General features: G+C 41.3%; 1 protein-coding gene across 1 annotated transcript; it reads right to left on the bottom strand.

Annotated features, from left to right (window-relative positions):
• Positions 1-620: 620 nt before the first annotated feature.
• On the bottom strand, positions 621-24796 carry tgfbr2a (transforming growth factor beta receptor 2a). Its single transcript, XM_056240141.1, has 5 exons — positions 24595-24796; positions 11070-11824; positions 2374-2515; positions 1775-1899; positions 621-1274 (listed from the first exon to the last, which is right to left on the bottom strand). The coding sequence occupies exons 1-5, from the start codon at positions 24794-24796 to the stop codon at positions 1122-1124; spliced, it is 1377 nt and encodes a 458-aa protein (XP_056096116.1). The 3' UTR covers positions 621-1121.
• Positions 24797-26844: the final 2048 nt, after the last annotated feature.

A 26844-nucleotide genomic window follows, 5' to 3' on the forward strand; every position in this document is an offset into this window, starting at 1 on the left:
ACAGAGAGCCTTATGGATGTTCTTGCAGAGTTCACATGTCCCAGGATCCTTTGCGTGTGAATATTGTTCACATCCAGATATGACCTCACTTCCTCTTCCTCCATGTTTGACTGTTTCATGTCGATTTTCCCTGAAGCTTAATGATAATACATATGAGCTACTGACATCATACACGTGCTCTTGATACTGAATAATAGTTCATACACTGCAAAAAAGTCTAGTTTTCCAGTACAAATATCTTAAATCAAGATACATTTACTAGAGGAAAAAAAGACAAAGATATAACATTTATATAAATCAAAATTGAGTGAGTTTGTGCTTAAAACAAGAACAAATATCTGCCACAGATTCTTGTTTTCCTTTGCATTACGTTTATTTTTCTGACTCCATTAGCAGATCTTTTTTCTTGATTAATTTCGATGCATTTTTCAGAAAACAAGACTTTATCTTCAGTCACTGTGAATCTCAGGTAAATGTATCTTGATTTAAGAGTGTTTCAGATGTTAATGCTGGAAAACGAGACAGAAACACTGAGGAAGAGCATACGTTTCTGCAGTTTAGCTGAATAAAACTGTAAAGTGCGCCGCGTGTCACGTGTGTCTGAAATGTTTGCTATGTTTGACTGTTTCACGTCAGCGAAGCAGATTTTCCCTGAAGCTTAATGATGATAATACATAACGAGCAACTGACATCATACACGTGCTCTTGATACTGAATATTAGTTCATACACTGCAAAAAAAAGTCTAGTTTTCCAGTACAAATATCTAAACACTCTTAACTCAAGATACTAGAGAAGCAACAAGACAGAGATATGAAGTCTTAAACTTGTTTTCCTTTGAATTAAGTTTATTTTTCTGACTCCATTAGCAGATTTTCTTGATTACTTTTGATGCATTTTTCAGAAAAAAAGACTTAATATCTTCAGTCACTGTGAATCTCCAGTAGATGTATGTTGATTTAAGAGTGCTTAGATGTTTATGCTGGGAAACGAGACAGAAACACTGAGGAAGAGCATACGTTTCTGCAGTTTAGCTGAATAAAATCCCCTGACGCGTGTAAATGTTCCTGTAAAGTGCGCGTGTCACACGTGTGTCTGAACGTCCGTGATCAGGCGCTTGCTCTACTTGTCGTCGCTCCCAGAATCCCCTGTGCTCTTGATGATGTCAGAGCTGATGATGTCACTGAGGCGCTCCACGACACACTGCGCCGTCAGTCGGGCCTCGGGGTCGTGATCCCAGCACTCCTCGATGGTGGAGCTCAGGAGATGAACACCCTGAACACACACACACACACACACACACACACACACACACACACACACACACACACACACACACACACACACACACACACACACACACACACACACACACACACACAAACACACAGAACCTCAGTGAGAGCCTCACAAACACTTCCGTTTAGTTTCATCACATTTACGGTCATACATTATTATACATTTACATGGCATAAGAAAAGTCCTAATCATGGGAATTACAATATGGCCTAATGTGATTATTAAACTTCAAAAGGCTGTTATTGAATTAAATAAAATGTACTGTTGATCAATTATGATCATGTTTACTTTATGGTGTTTATATAGGCTATATTAGACGTATATATTATCAATTGTTTCAGTCTCTTTAGTTGTGTTTTCTGCTGTGAAACATCAGCCGGGCCAGTGCTGCCGCCTTGTGGAACAACTGATTAGTGCAAAACCAGTTCAATGCGTGTGCGACCGTGTCAAAAACAGAAGTAAACTTCAGGCTTTACCGTGTGGTTGCTCCAGCTGACCGGTATCTCGGGTCTCAGTCGATCTCTGATGACATCATCCTTCATGCTCTCCACACACGGATGCTCCTTCAGCTTCCCGAACGGAGGCTCGTATTCCCGCACATCTGCACACACACACACACACACACACACACACACGTCAAACCTCGAAACATGATTATTAAACTTCAAAACGTCAAAGTCTGACAGCATGTGACGAGTTTGATTGACAGCCCTCTGCACAGAGTGGGCGGGGAAATCACTAGAGAAAGGCATTATGGGAAGTCTTTCACCAGGGTTTTTACAAACACTATTCCTCCTGCATGTACACTCAAATCTGACATAAACGTCTTTTAAACAAAAAAAAAAAAAAACATATAGGAAGGCATGTTATATTTAACTCAGACGAGGCGCTCTATTATTTAAATAATTACAGTTAATTTCTCCAACAGTTCTCTTCAGAGATTATGAAGAGCTCGACCGCTGTGATCTGTGGACTGGGATCAGGTCAGATCTATGGAGATTCAGTGTTTGTGTGTGTGTGTGTGTGTGTGTGTGTGTGTGTGTAGGATGTTGACTCTATTGACAGGCTTCATTACCTCCAGTGGCGCTGCATCTGGACACGATCTCCCACAGAACCAGAGCCATGGAGTAAACATCCGCCTGTTTGAAGGACTCGATGCTCTCCAGGTCCATCCGGGACTCCAGCACTTCTGGAGCCATGTACCGCGCCGTGCCCACCTGAGGAACACACACACAACACACAAGCTTGAGGAACACACACACAACACAAACCAGCTTGAGGAACACACAGCAGCTCGAGGAACACACCAAACACACACCAGCTTGAGGAACACAGCAAACACACACCAGCTCGAGGAACACACCAAACACACACCAGCTCGAGGAACACAGCAAACACACACCAGCTCGAGGAACACAGCAAACACACACCAGCTCGAGGAACACAGCAAACACACACCAGCTCGAGGAACACAGCAAACACACACCAGCTCGAGGAACACACCAAACACACACCAGCTCGAGGAACACACCAAACACACACCAGCTCGAGGAACACACCAAACACACACCAGCTCGAGGAACACACCAACACACACCAGCTCGAGGAACACAGCAAACACACACCAGCTCGAGGAACACAGCAAACACACACCAGCTCGAGGAACACACCAAACACACACCAGCTCGAGGAACACACCAAACACACACCAGCTCGAGGAACACAGCAAACACACACCAGCTCGAGGAACACACCAAACACACACCAGCTCGAGGAACACACCAAACACACACCAGCTCGAGTAACACAGCAAACACACACCAGCTCGAGGAACACAGCAAACACACACCAGCTCGAGGAACACACCAAACACACACCAGCTCGAGGAACACACCAAACACACACCAGCTCGAGTAACACAGCAAACACACACCAGCTCGAGGAACACAGCAAACACACACCAGCTCGAGGAACACAGCAAACACACACCAGCTCGAGGAACACACCAAACACACACCAGCTCGAGTAACACAGCAAACACACACCAGCTCGAGGAACACAGCAAACACACACCAGCTCGAGGAACACACCAAACACACACCAGCTCGAGTAACACAGCAAACACACACCAGCTTGAGGAACACAGCAAACACACACCAGCTCGAGGAACACAGCAAACACACACCAGCTTGAGGAACACACCAAACACACACCAGCTCGAGGAACACACCAAACACACACCAGCTTGAGGAACACAGCAAACACACACCAGCTTGAGGAACACACCAAACACACACCAGCTCGAGGAACACACCAAACACACACCAGCTTGAGGAACACAGCAAACACACACCAGCTTGAGGAACACACCAAACACACACCAGCTCGAGGAACACACCAAACACACACCAGCTCGAGGAACACACCAAACACACACCAGCTCGAGGAACACAGCAAACACACACCAGCTCGAGGAACACACCAAACACACACCAGCTCGAGGAACACACCAAACACACACCAGCTCGAGGAACACACCAAACACACACCAGCTCGAGGAACACACCAAACACACACCAGCTCGAGGAACACACCAAACACACACCAGCTCGAGGAACACACCAAACACACACCAGCTCGAGGAACACAGCAAACACACACCAGCTCGAGGAACACACCAAACACACACCAGCTCGAGGAACACACCAAACACACACCAGCTTGAGGAACACAGCAAACACACACCAGCTTGAGGAACACAGCAAACACACACCAGCTCGAGGAACACACCAAACACACACCAGCTCGAGGAACACAGCAAACACACACCAGCTCGAGGAACACACCAAACACACACCAGCTCGAGGAACACAGCAAACACACACCAACACACACCAGCTCGAGGAACACAGCAAACACACACCAGCTCGAGGAACACAGCAAACACACACCAGCTCGAGGAACACACCAAACACAAACCAGCTCGAGGAACACAGCAAACACACACCAACACACACCAGCTCGAGGAACACAGCAAACACACACCAGCTCGAGGAACACAGCAAACACACACCAACACACACCAGCTCGAGGAACACAGCAAACACACACCAGCTCGAGGAACACAGCAAACACACACCAGCTTGAGGAACACACCAAACACACACCAGCTCGAGGAACACAGCAAACACACACCAGCTCGAGGAACACAGCAAACACACACCAGCTTGAGGAACACAGCAAACACACACCAGCTCGAGGAACACACCAAACACACACCAGCTCGAGGAACACAACAAACACACACCAGCTTGAGTAACACAGCAAACACACACCAGCTCGAGGAACACACCAAACACACACCAGCTCGAGGAACACACCAAACACACACCAGCTCGAGGAACACAACAAACACACACCAGCTTGAGGAACACAGCAAACACACACCAGCTCGAGGAACACAACAAACACACACCAGCTTGAGGAACACACCAAACACACACCAGCTCGAGGAACACACCAAACACACACCAGCTCGAGGAACACACCAAACACACACCAGCTCGAGGAACACACCAAACACACACCAGCTCGAGGAACACAGCAAACACACACCAGCTTGAGGAACACACCAAACACACACCAGCTCGAGGAACACACCAAACACACACCAGCTTGAGGAACACACCAAACACACACCAGCTCGAGGAACACACCAAACACACACCAGCTCGAGGAACACACCAAACACACACCAGCTCGAGGAACACACCAAACACACACCAGCTTGAGGAACACACCAAACACACACCAGCTCGAGGAACACACCAAACACACACCAGCTTGAGGAACACACCAAACACACACCAGCTCGAGGAACACACCAAACACACACCAGCTTGAGGAACACAGCAAACACACACCAGCTTGAGGAACACAGCAAACACACACCAGCTCGAGGAACACACCAAACACACACCAGCTTGAGGAACACAGCAAACACACACCAGCTTGAGGAACACACCAAACACACACCAGCTCGAGGAACACAGCAAACACACACCAGCTCGAGGAACACAGCAAACACACACCAACACACACCAGCTCGAGGAACACAGCAAACACACACCAGCTCGAGGAACACAGCAAACACACACCAGCTCGAGGAACACACCAAACACACACCAGCTCGAGGAACACAGCAAACACACACCAGCTTGAGGAACACACCAAACACACACCAGCTCGAGGAACACAGCAAACACACACCAGCTCGAGGAACACAGCAAACACACACCAGCTTGAGGAACACAGCAAACACACACCAGCTCGAGGAACACAACAAACACACACCAGCTTGAGGAACACACCAAACATACACCAGCTCGAGGAACACACCAAACACACACCAGCTCGAGGAACACACCAAACACACACCAGCTCGAGGAACACAGCAAACACACACCAGCTTGAGGAACACACCAAACATACACCAGCTCGAGGAACACACCAAACACACACCAGCTCGAGGAACACACCAAACACACACCAGCTCGAGGAACACACCAAACACACACCAGCTCGAGGAACACAGCAAACACACACCAGCTCGAGGAACACACCAAACACACACCAGCTTGAGGAACACACCAAACACACACCAGCTCGAGGAACACAGCAAACACACACCAGCTCGAGGAACACAGCAAACACACACCAGCTCGAGGAACACACCAAACACACACCAGCTTGAGGAACACAGCAAACACACACCAGCTCGAGGAACACAGCAAACACACACCAGCTCGAGGAACACAACAAACACACACCAGCTCGAGGAACACACCAAACACACACCAGCTTGAGGAACACACCAAACACACACCAGCTCGAGGAACACACCAAACACACACCAGCTCGAGGAACACACCAAACACACACCAGCTCGAGGAACACAGCAAACACACACCAGCTCGAGGAACACAGCAAACACACACCAGCTTGAGTAACACAGCAAACACACACCAGCTCGAGGAACACACCAAACACACACCAGCTCGAGGAACACACCAAACACACACCAGCTCGAGGAACACAGCAAACACACACAGCAAACACACACCAGCTCGAGGAACACAGCAAACACACACAGCAAACACACACCAGCTTGAGGAACATAGCAAACACACACCAGCTTGAGGAACACACCAAACACACACCAGCTTGAGGAACACAGCAAACACACACCAGCTTGAGTAACACAGCAAACACACACCAGCTCGAGGAACACACCAAACACACACCAGCTTGAGGAACACACCAAACACACACCAGCTTGAGGAACACAGCAAACACACACAGCAAACACACACCAGCTCGAGGAACACAGTAAACACACACAGCAAACACACACCAGCTTGAGGAACATAGCAAACACACACCAGCTTGAGGAACACACCAAACACACACCAGCTCGAGGAAGCAACCAAACACACACCAGCTTGAGGAACACACCAAACACACACCAGCTCGAGGAACACACCAAACACACACCAGCTCGAGGAACACACCAAACACACACCAGCTCGAGGAACACACCAAACACACACCAGCTCGAGTAACACACCAAACACACACCAGCTCGAGGAACACACCAAACACACACCAGCTCGAGGAACACACCAAACACACACCAGCTCGAGGAACACACCAAACACACACCAGCTCGAGGAACACACCAAACACACACCAGCTCGAGGAACACACCAAACACACACCAGCTCGAGGAACACACCAAACACACACCAGCTCGAGGAACACAGCAAACACACACCAGCTCGAGGAACACACCAAACACACACCAGCTCGAGGAACACAGCAAACACACACCAGCTCGAGGAACACACCAAACACACACCAGCTCGAGGAACACACCAAACACACACCAGCTCGAGGAACACACCAAACACACACCAGCTCGAGGAACACAGCAAACACACACCAGCTCGAGGAACACAGCAAACACACACCAGCTCGAGGAACACACCAAACACACACCAGCTCGAGGAACACAGCAAACACACACCAGCTCGAGGAACACAGCAAACACACACCAGCTTGAGTAACACCAAACAGCAAACACACACCAGCTTGAGGAACACAGCAAACACACACCAGCTCGAGGAACACACCAAACACACACCAGCTCGAGGAACACACCAAACACACACCAGCTCGAGGAACACACCAAACACACACCAGCTCGAGGAACACAGCAAACACACACCAGCTTGAGTAACACCAAACAGCAAACACACACCAGCTCGAGGAACACAGCAAACACACACCAGCTCGAGGAACACACCAAACACACACCAGCTCGAGGAACACAGCAAACACACACCAGCTCGAGGAACACACCAAACACACACCAGCTCGAGGAACACACCAAACACACACCAGCTCGAGGAACACACCAAACACACACCAGCTCGAGTAACACACCAAACACACACCAGCTCGAGGAACACAGCAAACACACACCAGCTCGAGGAACACAGCAAACACACACCAGCTCGAGGAACACAGCAAACACACACCAGCTTGAGGAACACACCAAACACACACCAGCTCGAGGAACACAGCAAACACACACCAGCTCAAGGAACACACCAAACACACACCAGCTCGAGGAACACACCAAACACCCACCAGCTCGAGGAACACACCAAACACACACCAGCTCGAGTAACACACCAAACACACACTAGCTCGAGGAACACAGCAAACACACACCAGCTTGAGTAACACACCAAACACACACCAGCTCGAGGAACACAGCAAACACACACCAGCTCGAGGAACACACCAAACACACACCAGCTCGAGGAACACAGCAAACACACACCAGCTCGAGGAACACAGCAAACACACACCAGCTTGAGTAACACCAAACAGCAAACACACACCAGCTCGAGGAACACAGCAAACACACACCAGCTCGAGGAACACACCAAACACACACCAGCTCGAGGAACACAGCAAACACACACCAGCTCGAGGAACACACCAAACACACACGAGCTCGAGGAACACACCAAACACACACCAGCTCGAGGAACACACCAAACACACACCAGCTCGAGTAACACACCAAACACACACCAGCTCGAGGAACACAGCAAACACACACCAGCTCGAGGAACACAGCAAACACACACCAGCTCGAGGAACACAGCAAACACACACCAGCTTGAGTAACACCAAACAGCAAACACACACCAGCTCGAGGAACACAGCAAACACACACCAGCTCGAGGAACACAGCAAACACACACCAGCTTGAGGAACACACCAAACACACACCAGCTCGAGGAACACAGCAAACACACACCAGCTCGAGGAACACACCAAACACACACCAGCTCGAGGAACACACCAAACACACACCAGCTCGAGGAACACACCAAACACACACCAGCTCGAGTAACACACCAAACACACACCAGCTCGAGGAACACAGCAAACACACACCAGCTCGAGGAACACAGCAAACACACACCAGCTCGAGGAACACAGCAAACACACACCAGCTTGAGTAACACCAAACAGCAAACACACACCAGCTCGAGGAACACAGCAAACACACACCAGCTCGAGGAACACAGCAAACACACACCAGCTTGAGGAACACACCAAACACACACCAGCTCGAGGAACACAGCAAACACACACCAGCTCGAGGAACACACCAAACACACACCAGCTCGAGGAACACACCAAACACACACCAGCTCGAGTAACACACCAAACACACACCAGCTCGAGGAACACAGCAAACACACACCAGCTTGAGTAACACACCAAACACACACCAGCTCGAGGAACACAGCAAACACACACCAGCTTGAGGAACACACCAAACACACACCAGCTCGAGGAACACAGCAAACACACACCAGCTCGAGGAACACACCAAACACACACCAGCTCGAGTAACACACCAAACACACACCAGCTCGAGTAACACACCAAACACACACCAGCTCGAGGAACACAGCAAACACACACCAACACACACCAGCTCGAGGAACACACCAAACACACACCAGCTCGAGTAACACACCAAACACACACCAGCTCGAGGAACACACCAAACACACACCAGCTCGAGGAACACACCAAACACACACCAGCTCAAGTAACACACCAAACACACACCAGCTCGAGGAACACACCAAACACACACCAGCTGGAGGAACACAGCAAACACACACCAGCTCGAGGAACACAGCAAACACACACCAGCTCGAGGAACACACACCAGCTTGAGGAACACACCAAACACACACCAGCTCGAGGAACACACCAAACACACACCAGCTCGAGGAACACACCAAACACACACCAGCTCGAGGAACACAGCAAACACACACCAGCTCGAGGAACACAGCAAACACACACCAGCTCGAGGAACACACACCAGCTTGAGGAACACACCAAACACACACCAGCTCGAGGAACACACCAAACACACACCAGCTTATTAAATTACAATTTAAAATTTATAAAAATGATAAATTAATCTGATATAGTTTAGTTTTTAAAACTATACTTTTAATTAATATTTTATTATATATATAAATAATATATTAATGATACATTAATCTAATATAAGTCATATACACACATGTATACTTTGGTAATTGTAATGTTTTGCCTGAAGGTCCTTGATTTCACCACTAGATGGCGTCATCTCAGCCCATGATTACTCGGCGTTTGTTAAATGGCTGTACTTGTAACCCTCTTACCTGTGTGAACTACTCTTAATATCAGCCATATTTAAATATTTAAGGCCTCACTGCCCTTCAGTCCTGATGTTTGTCTAAGCGTTGTCATTCTCAAAGATTCGGGCTTGAGTTATTCCTGTCCGCTAAGTTGTTGTTCCATTTTTTTGTGGACTGAAGTCTCCTGGATGTTTCTCTCTGGTCTGATTTAAGCAGAGCTCTTCAGTTTGTATTGCCTCCCAAGGACTGTTGTTTTGTGATATATCCCTAAAGTACCGCCTAAGACTGTTGCTTATGATTATGTTTCCCCCCTCTGAAGTAAAGAGCCTTACACCGTGGCCTAACAACACGCGATAAAAGGCGTCTTTTCCATGTTAATCAGAGTTTTTGTTTATGTCCTAACCAGCCGCGACGGCGACACGCGACGATTCTATTTTAGAAACGGTTTCTATTTTCCTGCGACGTCGCGCTGGAACAACAAACACAAAAGTGTGGCAATGATAATCTCAGGTGCTGTTTATGTGCTTTATTTAATGTTAAAAGCGTGTAATGTGACTTTGAATATCAGTTAGTGCTCCAGATTTGCAGCTGTAAAAGCAACAATGGATAATTCACCTCAGATCTTGAAATTAAACAAATGGAAACAAGAACGTTCAAACTGTGAACAAACAAATGTATTATATGACAAAGATTGTTTTAGTAACTCGGTAGCCTATGTATTTTTAATAATGTTAAAATGGTGTAATATTTGTGAATTTGTTTATGTAGCCGGCTTATCCATTTTCTTGCGAGTGCCGTCAGGATTACTGACGCGAGACTCCGCCCACTCGCTGTTCTGATTGGCTGTGGGTTTTGATTGATTTTGACGCATCTCGCAGTCGCGTCTAGTGTGGACAGACACATTATTTGTCGCTGGAATCTTATCGCATGGCGTCTGGTTAGGACAGTGTTAGGTCTCATGGTTTGTAACTCCCCTGACCCTCACCTGTCCACTGTTGCCCAGTTCCTCAGGAGACGTGTAGGTATCGAGTCTCAGACTGAGACCGAAGTCACACAGACAACACGTGAGGTCTGACTTCACCAGCACGTTTGCGCTCTTCAGGTCGCGGTGGACGATAGCCACTTTAGCTCGTCCACACGGCGTCCGATCGGCGTGAAGATGAGCCACGCCCCTCGCCAGCGAACCGGCCAATCGGCACAGCTCGTCCCAGCCAATCACGTGCTGCGACAGGAACTCCTGCAGGTTTCCTCGCTCCTGATAGGCCGTTATCAGCCAATACTGTTGCGACGCTTTCCGGTCCTCGGCGGTCAGAAAGTGCAGGACGTTCTCGTGCCGAAGCTCAGCATCGGAGTAAATCTCCCACTCGGTTTTCCACGAGGCGTATTCCTCATACGGGAATATTTTCACGGCCACCGTTTGGAAGGATTGGCTAGCTTGTTTGAGTCTGGCTTTGAAGACCTCGGCGAATCGGCCTTTCCCGACGGATGAGTCCAGTTGGATGGGAAGAAGCTCCAGGTTGTGGTTCAGGCTGTTGTCGGACCGGTCGTCGTCGCTCATGATGATGATGGCGCAGGTTTCGCTTTTAGTCGCGGGCGCTTTGAGCTTGTGCTGTCGACACGCGCAGTAGAAGTAGAGCAGCGACACCAGCAGGACCAGCACGACCCCGGAGGGAACCAGACTGACCAGCAGCAGAGACAGGAGCTTCGGCTCATCCGATCTGGGAGAAACCGGATCCGCACCTGAACACAACACGAGAATTACTAATCCTACTTTGAAAATCATTACATTGGTTACCTGTTAGTTTTCTTGTTGATTTTAAAAACTTTCTATGTAAGGGTTAATGCCCTTCGAGGTGTCCATTCTCAGGTATTAAAGGGATAGTTCACTTTGAAATTAATTTTTGATATATTTTAGCTTACCTCAAGGGCATCCAAGATGTAGGTGTCTTTGTTTCCACAGTATTTTCAATTTTAATATTTTTAGGTCAAGCCGTTCTTGTCTGTCAGTCATATAATGCAGGTCTATGGGGTCCACCTCAAAGAGCATGCACAGAGAAGTCCAAATTAAACATGATTTAATGACTCGTAAATGTAAGTACACATTGATGGCCTAAGACACGAAACGAGCGGTTTGTGTGAGAAAACGAACAGTATTTATATCGTTTTTACCTCTTGTAAACACAGCCACGTCCAAGTGATCTGAGGGCGCCGGCGCTTCGGTCTTTTCCGTAAAGTGCCGGAAGTGATCTCTCGCGCGTGTACGTCACTCATACAATTGTTTAATTTTTTTTTTTTTGCCACGGTTTAAACATCCCGGATAAGCGCAAATTAGTACCATTTTAATTAGCCGTCTTACCTACAATCTCTGCTCTGTGTAAACAATGAGTGACGTACACGCGCGAGAGATCACTTCCGGCGCTTTCCGGAAAAGACCGAAGCGCCGGCGCCCTCAGATCACTTGGACGTGGCTGTGTTTACAAGAGGTAAAAACGATATAAATACTGTTCGTTTTCTCACACAAACCGCTCGTTTCGTATCTTAGGCCATCAATGTGTACTTACATTTACGAGTCATTAAATCATGTTTAATTTGGACTTCTCTGTGCATGCTCTTTGAGCTGGTGACCATAGACCTGCATTATATGACTGACAGACAAGAACGGTTTGACCTAAAAATATCAAAATTGAAACTACTGCGGAAACAAAGACACCTACATCTTGGATGCCCTTGAGGTAAGCTAAAACATACCAAAAATTAATTTCAAAGTGAACTATCCCTTTAATGGGCGACGGCGAGGCGTGAACCGTCCGACGCGCAGTTTGTGTTTTTGCCTCCGCCGAAGTCCATTAATACCTGACAATGGACACCCCGAAAGGCATTAACCCGCTTATACCAAATAACACATTTTTAAAACATTAGTTTATATTTTAATTAGTTTTACAATCGAAATCTAAAGTTTTTACAAACAATAACTTGGTTTCCCTGATTACTGACGGTTTATTTAGCAACCGGAGATATTTATAGTCCGCTCAGCTCGTAGAACCCTTCAGTTTAGCTAACTTACGAGCCAGAAAGTGAACGTATTTTTTTTCATGTAAGTTAGGCCGTGTGTCCACCAAAGCGTTTTTAGCCGGCTGAAAACGCAAGCCGCTCTGCTGAAGACGCCTAGCTGTGGGCGATTGAGAGCGTTTTGGCAGCACAGCGTTTTTTCCGTTGAGACGTTTCGTTGCTATGATACAGAATATCCGCAGCACAGTTTACTTGTAACTGATTTCGCAGATAATTTGTTTCATACTGAAAAAAATGTTTTCATCCATGTTGTTCGGTTAGCTCTGCTGGTTGATGTCGTTGTACAGAAAGAATGTTGTGACGGTTGGTCGGTGTGGTGTTAGTCCCGCCCCTCCTCCACTGTGATTGGACGGCTGGGTAAAAGTGACAGTGATGAGCGCTGCGTTTTATCCAAAGTTGAACATTCTTCAACTCTCGGCGACCAGTAAAAACACCGAGCTCTCAGCGCTTCAGCGTGAAAAAAATGTCCAGCGCCTCGTTGCGCTCATGGCTTTCTAAAAACGCGGCGCTCCCATTGAAAACAATTGAAAACGTACGCCAGGCGCGTGGAAAAACGCTTTGGTGGACACACGGCCTTAGGCTTGTCTAGCCATGGGCGTTACACTGTCGTTTTTTTTTTTACCTATAATTAAAACACACAGGTAGGCGTAGTATAACTAGATGTTTTTTTATACAATAAATTGTAAACGGATACTTTGACTGCCTGTTGCTATGGTTACTCACTTGACATTTATTTATTAATTTCGAACGGTAAACAGTCAGTTTCACCAGAGCTCCTCTATCACTTTTTAATGGACACCCTGCAGCCAATCAGAATCGAGTATTCACCCAGACCATGGTATAATAGTTTATAACATAGACATTATAAATACATAGACGCCCTATTGGCCGCTTTGGAACGTTGCTGCGATACGTCAACGGGTCCGCCATTTTGCGGAGGGCAAGACTGCACTGTAATCAAATGTAAGTAAACGGGTGAGCTGCGGTTTTTCTGGATACAAACAAACTGTTTTTACATTTATCAACCGATTTCAGTGGTTTGTCTGTGGTGTACAAAAAGTTCCATCTCTAGTTATTTAAAATCTCGATAGTAAGACTTGTAAAATATATTTTTTTAAGAAAGAATGGTCAAAGCTCAGGCTTGTCATGTATCTGGCTTTTTATTCTTGGATAAGAATGGTGAAGACCCCCATACTGAGATATAATTTAAGTTTTCTTATTGTGGAAAAAGCATTTTTTGTGACTGACCAGATTTTTCCAATAACAAAGATAACTGATGGATCCTTTATGATAATACATGTTACAACTATACACGGTACAACTATAGTGCAATGCAAATAGTAAATATAACATAAAGTGAGAAGTAATAGTAAATAGTTTAGTCAATAAAATAAACAAATAGTATACAGCAAATAAAATAGTAATGAATAGTATAATTATATAATATCATAAGTACAATAATACAATCATAAAAATATTGATAATAGCATATAGTTTATTAATAATACTATAGCAATAGAATAAGAAATATCAATTACAGAATATACACAATAAAAAAAATAAGTTAAATAGTGACTTTAATATTTAACTCTTTTAGTTTTATTGATCAGTAATAGCCTTTATAACAGAAGTAGCTTCAGTCAAACATACAGCAGGATACAACGTTAAAATAGCCTAAATATAAAGTTATGAAACTTCACTTTGCCCTCAGCCAAAACGATTTACCAGGGAACCATTTATAGATTAATGAGACCAAAGATCGCCCGTTAGATATACACAAGACGAATTATATCTCATGTTTAACCACTAGACTACAGACATCCGAGTCAGCGGCAAAACTTCAGAAGCACTGGCCGAGGGACGGCTGTTCCAGGCTATATGGGGAGGCTGCAGACCTGGAGCCGGCAGATATACGCCCCTGGCAGTTTTACGACCCTGTTGTTCCTGATGCGTCCAGTAGAGGGATATACTGCGAAATAACATAATTAAATCGACGCTTACACATTAATAACCCGTCCATAGACTTGACAATTTTGTGTTTTTTGTTAATTTAAATATAAACGTTACAGTGTAGATCTCCACGGATTAAATTTAAAGACAGGCAACAAAAGAAAATTTAAATTAAAATTAATTTTAAATTGAGTAGAGAAGATAGGGGAAGCTAAACCTACACGTGGTTAGCTAAGTTTAAGCCAGATAGAACAGAAACCTGTCAAAATACATTATAGACCCATCCATTGATATATAAATGAATTGATATCTACCTACCCTAGCTCTAGCTCTATCGAGCTAATCGTTTATAAATAATAAATGTTGCATCATTGCTAAAAAACAATAACTTTAGCAGATTATTTAACATACAAATGACAGAATCTATTTTTGTCAGATTTTAATTCTAACGATGTTAAACTTGATTATACGGTATTATTACTTTGTCTTCTGGGCAAGTTTCATCTTTATAAAGACAGAACCATTCAAAGTAATCCTGATTCTAGAATATTCTCCTCTGATATAAAGTTCATTTTTTCTTCCTTTAAGAAAATGTCAGAACCTTTAAACTCAAAGGTTTATAAAACAAACAATATCATTGAGTCTGTTGTAAAGAACCTTACATGTTTTTATATTGACAAAATGTAATATTGCATTGATTTGTGTAACCTAATTCAATCTCTTTGATGTCCTTTTACCCCCCTTGTTTTTTTGTTAAACAGATCATTTAATCCGTGCAGATCTACACTATAACGTTTATATTTAAATTAACAAAAAACACAAAATTGTCAAGTCTATGGACGGGTTATTAAGCTTGAATTAAATTATGTTATTTCGCAGTATATCCCTCTACTGGACGCATCAGGAACAACAGGGTCGTAAAACTGCCAGGGGCGTATATCCAATAGTAACCGACTGCAGAACCGCAGAACCATACGTCATAGCAGTGTGAGGACGACAGCGCCAGCCTGACAGTCTGATGCCGGAAGTGGGCGTGGCCAGGCATTGCGCTACTTCTGTGTTTTAGAAAGTTTAAAACAATGCTATTATGAATATATTTTTTAACGATTTAATTCAAAATATATATTTAAGAGATAGGCCTATATATATATATATATATCAATAAAATATTATAAAATATAATATTTATAAAATTATAAAGTATAATAACTATGTTTTGTCCTATTAACAAAAGACAGGCAATGTAGCCTATTAACAAATGTTAATAGTGTTTTTTAAGTTAAAATGATACTTTATGCATCTGTTTTGTGTCAAATGATTAACAATATAAATTGAACAAAGCTTAAAACAAACAAAATAATAAAACGAAAACAAAGCTTGAGCATTTGAACATTTGATTTAATTGAAAAGCATTTTTTAAATAAAATGTGTTTTCCCCCCCTCTGAAATAGCAAAAGCATCACACACTAGCTGTACCTGCTCCAAATAAATAATAGTAATTAAATCAAAATATAAAATCAAAATAAATCAAATAAATAAATTATATAAAACAAAATCAAACCAAAGAAAATAAATCTTATTAAAGTTATGCAGGCACACATTTAACAATAATTCTTAAGTGACAAATAAACTAAATAAATCAAAACTCCATACACATGGAGTTAATCCTGATGATTTCATGAGGCGCCTTTCGTCATGACACTCGCTTTTATTTTCTTTGGTTTGATTTTGTTTTTTATAATTTATTTTATTTAGTTCGATTTTTATTTTTTATTTAATTACTATTATTTAGCTATTTAGAGCAGGTACATCTGTGTGTGATGCTTTTGCCATTTCAGAGGAAAAAAATAATTGTATTTATTTAATAATTTTTGTTTCAGTCCACCATAGAATTATGTTGTTTGGTCTGTGAAAAAAAATTGTTAGTTGTGAAATGGTTGAGTATTAACAAAATAGTTTTTTAAAAGTTAAAATTATACTTTATCCATTTGTTGTGTCAAATGATTAACAATATAAATTGAATAAAGCTTTAAACAAAAATAATAATAAAATTAAAACAAAGCTTGAACATTTGATTGAATTGAAAAGCATTTTTAATAGTAGTATATTGTCTTTTGTTAATAGGACAAATAATTATTATATTTTATAATATTTGATATATATATATATATATATATATATCAAGGCCGTAACCAGGGTTTGAAAATTAGTGAGGTCCGGGGTGTTGTGTAAAGAATTTTGCTATAATAATGGTTTGGCCATTGGAACCACATTTCCCAATGGACATTAAGCTGTGACCCTTTTTTTTTATGGAATTTGGCATATATATATATATATATATATACAGGGGTTAAATTTGGATTTAATTATGTGTGGGGTAGTCTCTCACTAGGGGGGTCCGAGGGTTTGCCCCCCCGGGATTTTTTTTGTGAAAAATAAACCAAAATGGCACTTTCTGGAGAGTTTTGTGCAAAGAAAAAGTAGGTCTAGCAAGTTCAACGCAATCTCACGACCAATTCGTCCGAATTTGACGAGTGATTAAAAGATGGCTAATTCGTACGAATTCGTACGACCTCATTCGTACGAATTTGTACGATTTGTCTAAACCCACGTGATGGGTAGGTTTAGGGGCGGGGTCAGGGTCATTCGTACGAATTCATACGAATTGGGCAACTCGTCAAATATGTACGTTTTAGCAAAAATCGTACTAATTCGTACGAGTGAGGTCGTACGAACTGTTACGAATTAGCCATCTTTTAATCACTCGTCAAATTCGGACGAAATTCACACAGATCAAACACAAATATGCTGACTGAATAGATTGCTAGTTGAGAAACACTGCTTTAATTAATGTTTTTATGATGGCTTTGTGAAAGGTTAACTAAACAGCATGAGCCGTCTTCCAGCTGGCCAGTAAGTTATTTGGCAAATTTCATTCTGTAGGCTAACATACAGATCTGTTTTATGCTATTGTTTTTGATAGTGTTATACATTTCTTACAGATAATCGATTGTCATTGCGTTTGTCTTACCGAATGTGGTAGCTTTATGCAATTACAGTTTGTCTATAAGCTTCTTTTTTTTTAAATGTATTAATGCCGACAGTTAAATGTTGCCAGATATTGCTACGAAAAACAAGCAAAACAAAATAATAATAATAATCCGAAATAAGTTCAAAGCTTGTGTTTTGGAAATAAGGTTAATATATCACTAAACCTTCCCACATTAATAACTTCCTAAAGTGTCACATTAAATCAGAAAAACAGGTGACTACTGCCACCTTTCTATTAGGTGGATCTGGCAACACGGAGGCTGCACCCGCGTTCACAACGCGCTCTCAAGCCCCGTTCAGTTCACTGCGCCAGCTTCTCGCAGCAACATGAATTGCAAACACTCATATGAGGTGGTTTAAACACTGCTAATTAATCATTCAGAGAGCTTGACATTTTATTTTTGAATGTAAAAAAAATGACCGAGGTCCGGACCTCGGTGACCTCATAGCTGGCTACGGCCATGATATATATATATACAGGTGAAACTCGAAAAATTCGAATATCGTGCAAAAGTTATTATTTTGATAAATATGGTTTACAGATTATGAAAACCCCGAATTTAAAATCTCAGAAAATTAGAATATTACATGAAATCAATACAAAAAAGGATTTTAAATACAGAAATGTTGGCCCTCTGAAAAGTATAATCATGCATATGTATATATATATATATACTAAATATATTAGTTTCACCTTTTAATTTGAATTACTGAATTACATGAACTTTTGCACAATATTCTAATTTTTCGAGTTTCACCTGTATACACACAACTATATATATATATATATATATATACACATCTTAAACATATCTTTAATTAAATCGTTTAAACAAATATTTAAAGCATTGTTTTAAACTTTGAAACGTTCTAAAACACAGAAGTAGCGCAATGCCTGGCCACGCCCACTTCCGGCATCAGACTGTCAGGCTGGCGCTGTCATCCTCACACTGCTATGACGTATGGTTCTGCGGTTCTGCAGTCGGACCTATCTCCGTATATCTGCCGGCTCCAGGTCTGCAGCCTCCCCATACTCGTTCCAGGCGGGGTAGACGAGCGCTGAGAGCATCTTACAACTCCGAAAACGTCAGATCAAATTTTTAAATAGGCGCTATCTTTATAAACAAACCACAGATTTGAGCTTTAAACAACTACATTGTCGACTGAAAAACTATTAAAACTACATTTCGTGACACAATAACAGTAGTATTTTTAAATGTAACCTCTGAACGTTAATTACTAATTAAATCATGACCAAATACAACCAAAAACAAACGTTCAGTCTTGCTTGTGAAAGGCAATTCCTCGAAAGCTGTTTTCAATTGTGTGGCGATGTGTACAGCCCCAAACAGCGCACAAAACAGGCATTTTTCTCAATTCCCGATATGAGAGGTATGGGAAAGTTGCCATCCCCAACATGGCGGCGCCGTTGACGTACGCTCCAGCGGCCAATAGGGCGTCTATGTATTTATTATGTCTATGGTTTATAAGGCACTGCATGGACTTGCTCCAGTCAGACTATCTTTTAAAAATGCTTACAGTTTATGAACCTGTAAGGACTCTCAGATCCTCGGATATTACACAGTAGAGCTAAAAGATTTGGTGATGCTGCTTTTAGCTCGTCTCCGGAATAACCTTCCAGAAGAAGTAAGACGTGCTGAAAAAGTCTAAATTAAAAACATATCTCTTTAGTCTGGCCTTCCTATAATATTTTACAATGTTTGTCATTTAATGTTGTTTCATCATTTTAATGAATCCTCATCCATTTTTTTTTTTATTCTTGTATTTGACCTGTATTTGTATTTTTTTTTTTTGTGTGTGTGTGTGTGTGTCTGTAAAGCACTTTAAACTGCATTGATTTGTTTGGAAAAGTGCTATATAAATAAAATTTGCTTGCTTGCTTTTAATGAAGCAGTTTTACTGCTTTTTGTTGTTGCTTTTATTCATTCATTAACAGAAAAAAAATCTTAAATTATCCATTTAAATATGTTTAGCCCATATAAATTGTATTTTTAGATAATATTTATTCATTTACCTTAGAGAAAAAACTAGATCTGCACCTGAAGACAAGAGGAGAATTACTAATCCTACTTTTAATGGAGCATTTTTACTACTTTTTTGCTTTTCTTTCTTTCTTATTTTAGGGTACCTACTATGCCCCTTTTTAGAAGATGTAATATAAGTATCCCCGTGTGTGTCTGTGAAGTTTCAGCTCAAAATATTTCACAGATCATTTTTGATTGGAAGGAAAAACATGATTTTTTCGTGCATGTTTTTAGTTGTAGTTTATTTGATTTTAATTATTTTAATTATTCGAAAATTAGAAACAAATAGCAAAAAAGTTAAAGAATATAAACGGAACAAGTGAAAACAAGATTATTTTTCAGACTCCATTGACAGATCTTCATTCTTGTTTTAGGCACAAACAAACTTCATTTTGATCAGTTTATCAGAAAACAAACTTAATATTAATGTCCTTTTGCATCTCAAATGTATCTTGATTTAAGAATGTTTATATATCTGTACTGGAAAACAAACATTTTGGATGGACAGGCGTTTTAATAATCACAGATATGTTCTGCACCAAAAGTTTCCTCTCAGAGTCACATGATGCGGCTTCCTGTTTAACCGATCTAAATCTAGATCTAGACATTTCTGAAGAAAAAAAAGATAAAGAAAAAATCGTGAGTGATGCTTTTCCTTCAGCAAAAGCCCCTTGTTACAGTAAACACAGTGCAGCACAACACAACCGCACGTGCGTAGACACACACACACACACACAAACAACACGCGGCTATAAAAACAACGAGATGATCTTTACACACAGACAGGAGGAAACCACACGTCTGAAGCGTCAGCGGATCCACACACACAGCACGACAGCAGGCGTTACACACACACTCCACATGACCTGCGGGAGTCTTCAGATTATCAAGAAAGTGTCTTAACCTTATTATCTGACAGATTGTGTCTGTATTAGGGGTGTAACAATATACCGTGTCACAATATATCGCAATACAAAAATTCAAGAATATGTATCGTGGATAGTTCACACAAAATAAAAATTACTATGAGAGAAAAAAAAAAAATCAAGTTTTAGTGTCAGTACTACATTAAACTACTATATAATGTTGAATATAAAGTATAATAAAGCAATGGGGGAATATGTGTGTGTCCTGATAATGCCAAATGTCACCAGTAAAAAGTGTCCGACATTATTTTAAATATATCTAGTCAGTGAAAGAGTTCAAGCATATTCATCTAAAATAATTCTATTTTCAGCTTCAGAATCATGAATATTGTTATTCTGGTGTCTCTATTGTTCATTGGGTTTCAGCACCAAGTCCAAGCCGATTCATTTACACACACAATGCAACACTAAATGTAGCATTTTAATCAACAGAACATTTTTTGTTAACCTTTTATCATGTCTCGGAGTATCGCAATGATATCGTATCGTGAGTTCAGTATCGTGATATGCATCGAATCGTGACATGAGGGGATCGTTACACACCTAGTCTGTATATGTAAGGGATAATGTGTGTGTGTGTGTGTGTGTTATCTCAGAATAAACCCCGACAGGGTGATCGGGATCAGGTCTTCATCCGCCTGAAGGGGTTTATTCTGATATAACACACACAAATTTATTTAAATAGAATCTTTTTAACATTATAAATGTCTTTACTGTCACTTTTAATGCATCTTTGGTGAGTTAAAGGATCACTTTCTTTTTTTATCTTTTAAATGCTTAAAATTAATTTAATGGTGGTTGAGGAGATTCCCCCTCTCTATGTAAAAGCACTTTGAGTGCCAAGAAAAGCGCTTTATAAATGTAATGAATTATTATTGTTATTAATATTCAACAATATTATTGATCTCCTGCATTGATCATTGAACTGAGCTGGACGATGACATCACGGTTTTCTCCAGAGCGGCTATATATATATATATAATAGTGCTGTCAAACGATAAAAATATTTAATCGCGATTAATCGCATTAATGTCATAGTTAACTCGCGATTAATCGCAATTAATCGCACATTTTTATCTATTCTAAATGTCTCTTGATTTCTTTTTGTCCCATTATTTTGTCTCATTTTAATGCTCTTATCAACGTGGAAAAGTGGATCGGCTTGCTTTGTGCAAATGTTTTTTATTGAAAACAACATTGGCATATACTGTGTTCAATCTCACACTAACATTCTCACTTGGAGCAAATAATCTCTCACACAATGTAACACTGTCCATCAATAAAAGGGTGAACGAAATACTGACGAGGTCCTGATTTTGATGAGGGGGCGGAGAATTCGCATCAGCTGTGTGTGTGTGTGTGTGTGTGTGTGTGTGCTTGGCCATCATCAAGTGGTGTTTCAGACTGGACGTGCTGCGATGATGATAGCTCAGTTCACAACCACAAAACACACAGATCACTTTGGTCTCGTCAATGGAACCATTTGGCAACTTTTTAAAAGTAAACTTTCCATTCAGAATCTTATTGGCATCCATTTCGGCGTCTCGCCAGGGGCGGACTTAACCATTAGGCAAAGGTCGGCAATTGCCTTGGGCCCCAAGCTACCTAGGGGCCCCCAAAATGCCCCATTAAATTATACTTAAGTTTTGTTGTTTTTTTACTTTTCGCAAATTATATATTTCTAAAAAACATTTGCGAAAAAAGGCATCAAATCATTAGTGTCGCAGACAGGAGGGGCCCCCCCACCTCACTACATTGGACTATTCCATTATCTCACTTTCTGCTTGCGAAAGTGACAAGGCTGTAATGCGCCAAAAAACTGACGGAGAAAAATAAGTGATTGACAGACAGTGTAGGCTACAGAGTGACAGACAGAGAAGCTACCCAAGCGGTGCTGAAAAAGCAGGAAGCGGGAGGAAAGCAAAACGTTTTTAGCAAAATTGCAGAAGGTAACAAACTTTTTTGTGATGTGCTAACGATATGTTACAAGTCCATGGCCGTAGCCAGCTATGAGGTGACCGAGGTCCGGAACTCTGTCATTTTATACATTCAAAATTAAAATGTCAAGCTCTCTGAATGATTAATTAGCCGTTTAAACCACCTCATATGAGTGTTTGCAATTCATGTTGCTGCGAGAAGCTAGCGCAGTGAACGGGGATTGAGAGCGCGTTGTGAGTGAGGGCGCGCGCGGGTGCCAGATCCAGTGTTGCCAGATCCACCTAATGGAAAGGTGGCACGTGGCAGTAGTCTTCTGGACCTGTTTGTCTGATTTAATGTGACACTTTAGGAAGTTATTAAAGTGGAAAGTTGCATGTTAGGGTTAATGATATATTAATCTTATTTCCAAAAGACAATAATCCGAATTATTTCGGATTATTATTTTTTTTCTTGTTTTTTTTGTAGCAATATCTGGCAACATTTTACTGTCGGCATTAATTAAAAAAAAGCTTATAGACAAACTTTAATTGCATAAAGCTACCACATTCGGTAAGACAAACGCAATGATCATCGTGATTATCTGTAAGAAATGTATAACACTATCAGAAACTATAGCATAATACAGATCTGTATGAATGAAATTTGCCAAATAACTTACTGGCCAGCAGGAAGACGGCTCATGCTGTTTAGTTAACCTTTCACAAAGTCATCATAAAAACATTAATTAAAGCAGTGTTTCTCAACTAGCAATCTATTCAGTCAGCATATGTGTGTTTGATCTGTGTGAATTATAGAAATATAAGACTTGCTAGACCTACTTTTTTTCTATATTTCTTTGCACAAAAAACCAGAAAGTGCCATTTAATGGTTTATTTAAAAAAAAAAATCAGAAAAAATATTTTTTTTTCGTTCTCTTTTAAAGATCGGATGGGGGGCCCCATACTACCTTCCCCTTGGGCCCCCAATTTGCTAAATCCGCCGTCATCCACTCAAAACGTAACGTTAACCTACTATTTGGCCGGCTCGCAAGCCCAAACAAGTGTGTGTGGCGTGCCTGTTGTTTTGTTTCCGGTCTAGCTAGATCCGCTTGCACTTTGGTTGATGAAGCAACAAAACGTCCTCGCGCGGCGCAAGCCATTGAAATGAATGGGTTTCATAGCGCAGCGCCGCGTCCTGTTGCAAAAGCATGTGAAAAAAACTACAAAGTTTGCTAGGCCAAAAAGACCGTTAATCGCGCGATAAAAATAATTAACGCCGTTAAAATGGGTTTGTGTTAACGCCGTTAATAATGCGTTTAACTGACAGCCCTAATATATAAATTAACTAAATTAATAACTTTTTACAACAGAAATGAATCATCACTGAAATTATATAAGCTGGACTGTGATGCCATTTTCTTCTAGAAACAAACTTTGTTGCATTGTTTTCCTGTTATCTCTGTAAAGCTGCCCTGAAACACTCTGTGTTGTAAAACGCGCTGTATAAATAAAGGAGACTTGACTCGAGAGTGTGTAAGAGTGTGTGAACTGACCGTCAGAAAAGATGAGCCGGCCGTTGCACTCTTCCTCATTACAGGAGCAGATGAACTCGTCCTCCGTCCCCTTCACTCGCTTCATCTCACAGGTTTTGCTGTTGAAGTCCTTCAGGAACTGGCCGTGAAACGCCAGCGCTGGGTTGTGACACACCGTCTCGATGGTCGCGTTCCCTTCGCCTCCCCTCCTGAAACACAACATCAGCACATTAGGACAATCATACTTTAGTATTAAAGGTGCTGTGTGGAACTTTTTCACTCTACTAAAGCATAAAAATACCGTTTGCATATATTGAGGAAACATGCTAAGTCCACATACTCGTTTCTCTAAGAAACACTTGTGCAGCCAGTTATTTTATTTTGAAATGTGTGTTTCCAGGCTGGAATGTTTGTTATTGTTTTGGTCTGTGATACTGCAATTTTCTCGTTCCTGTTGCGTGTCAAACTGGCAACCCGTGTGCGCGTCGAGTCTGAGGAGGCGGGGCGGGAGAAACGACGATCTCCGATATTTTGATTTGGACTGCAGTACCTATTTCGACCACTAGTTCTTTAACTTGTAGATTAGCTTTTATTTACCCATTTTGAGATGATACATGTGGATGATTGCCAAAAGTTTATCCGTTTGAAAATCCACCATGTCAGTCAAACATATAGACTATATGTTCAAGGGCTTGGGGTCTGATTGTTTGTGTGAAAGGCATTAATACTTTTATTCAGTAAAATCATTAAACCGATCAAAAGTGACAGTAAAACATTTTTAATGTCACAGAAGATTTATATTTCACGTAAATGCTGTTCTTTTGAACTTTCTATTCATCAATGAATCCTGAAAAATGAAATGCATGTTTCCACAAAATTATGAACTGTTTTCAACATTGATAATAATAACCATAAATATTTCGTGAGCATCAAATCAGCATATTAGAGTGATCTAGAGTTAATCTGTTAAACAGACATTAATACTCAATCTACCACTGGTTAATCTCTTAATCAGCCATTAATAATCAATCTACCACTGGTTAATCTGTTAATCAGCCATTAATAATCAATCCATCACTGGTTAATCTGTTAATCAGCCATTAATAATCAATCTACCACTGGTTAATCTGTTAATCAGCCATTAATAATCAATCTAAAACTGGTTAATTAATAATCAATCTACCACTGGTTAATCTGTTAACCAGACATTATTAATCAATCTACCACTGGTTAATCTCTTAATCTGCCATTAATAATCAATCTACCACTGGTTAATCTCTTAGTCAGCCATTAATAATCAATCAACCACTGGTTAATCTCTTAGTCAGCCATTAATAATCAATCCACCACTGGTTAATCTCTTAGTCAGCCATTAATAATCAATCAACCACTGGTTAATCTTTTAATCATCAGCCATTATAATAATCAATCTACCACTGGTTAATCTCTTAATCAGCCATTAATAATCAATCCATCACTGGTTAATCTGTTAATCAGCCATTAATAATCAATCTACCACTGGTTAATCTGTTAATCAGCCATTAATAATCAATCTAAAACTGGTTAATTAATAATCAATCTACCACTGGTTAATCTGTTAACCAGACATTATTAATCAATCTACCACTGGTTAATCTCTTAATCTGCCATTAATAATCAATCTACCACTGGTTAATCTCTTAATCTGCCATTAATAATCAATCCACCACTGGTTAATCTCTTAATCAGCCATTAATAATCAATCAACCACTGGTTAATCTTTTAATCATCAGCCATTATAATAATCAATCTACCACTGGTTAATCTCTTAATCAGCCATTAATAATCAATCAACCACTGGTTAATCTTTTAATCATCAGCCATTAATAATCAATCTACCACTGATTAATCTCTTAATCAGCCATTAATAATCAATCAACCACTGGTTAATCTTTTAATCATCGGCCATTAATAATCAATCTACCACTGGTTAATCTCTTAATCAGCCATTAATAATCAATCCATCACTGGTTAATCTCTTAATCAGCCATTAATAATCAATCTACAACTGGTTAATTAATAATCAATCTACCACTGGTTAATCTGTTAATCAGCCATTAATAATCAATCTACCACTGGTTAATCATTTAATCATCAGCCATTAATAATCAATCTACCATTGGTTAATCTCTTAATCAGCCATTAATAATCAATCTACAACTGGTTAATCTGTTAATCAGCCATTAATAATCAATCTACCACTGGTTAATCATTTAATCATCAGCCATTAAT

This window comes from Rhinichthys klamathensis, unplaced genomic scaffold (assembly GCF_029890125.1).
Source record: "Rhinichthys klamathensis goyatoka isolate OS25496 unplaced genomic scaffold, OSU_Roscu_1.1 h1tg000582l_1, whole genome shotgun sequence".
NCBI classification, from domain to species: domain Eukaryota; kingdom Metazoa; phylum Chordata; class Actinopteri; order Cypriniformes; family Leuciscidae; genus Rhinichthys; species Rhinichthys klamathensis.

What these genes read in the sequence shown, in the direction of transcription:
- tgfbr2a (XM_056240141.1), bottom strand. Translation starts at nt 24,796, where the DNA reads ATGTTGTGTTTCAGGAGGGGAGGCGAAGGGAACGCGACCATCGAGACG. An exon ending in CCGGCTCATCTTTTCTGACG is followed by an intron (nt 11,825 to 24,594) that starts GTCAGTTCACAC and finishes TGTTGTGTTCAG; the next exon opens with GTGCGGATCCGGTTTCTCCC. An exon ending in AACTGGGCAACAGTGGACAG is followed by an intron (nt 2,516 to 11,069) that starts GTGAGGGTCAGG and finishes TGTGTTCCTCAG; the next exon opens with GTGGGCACGGCGCGGTACAT.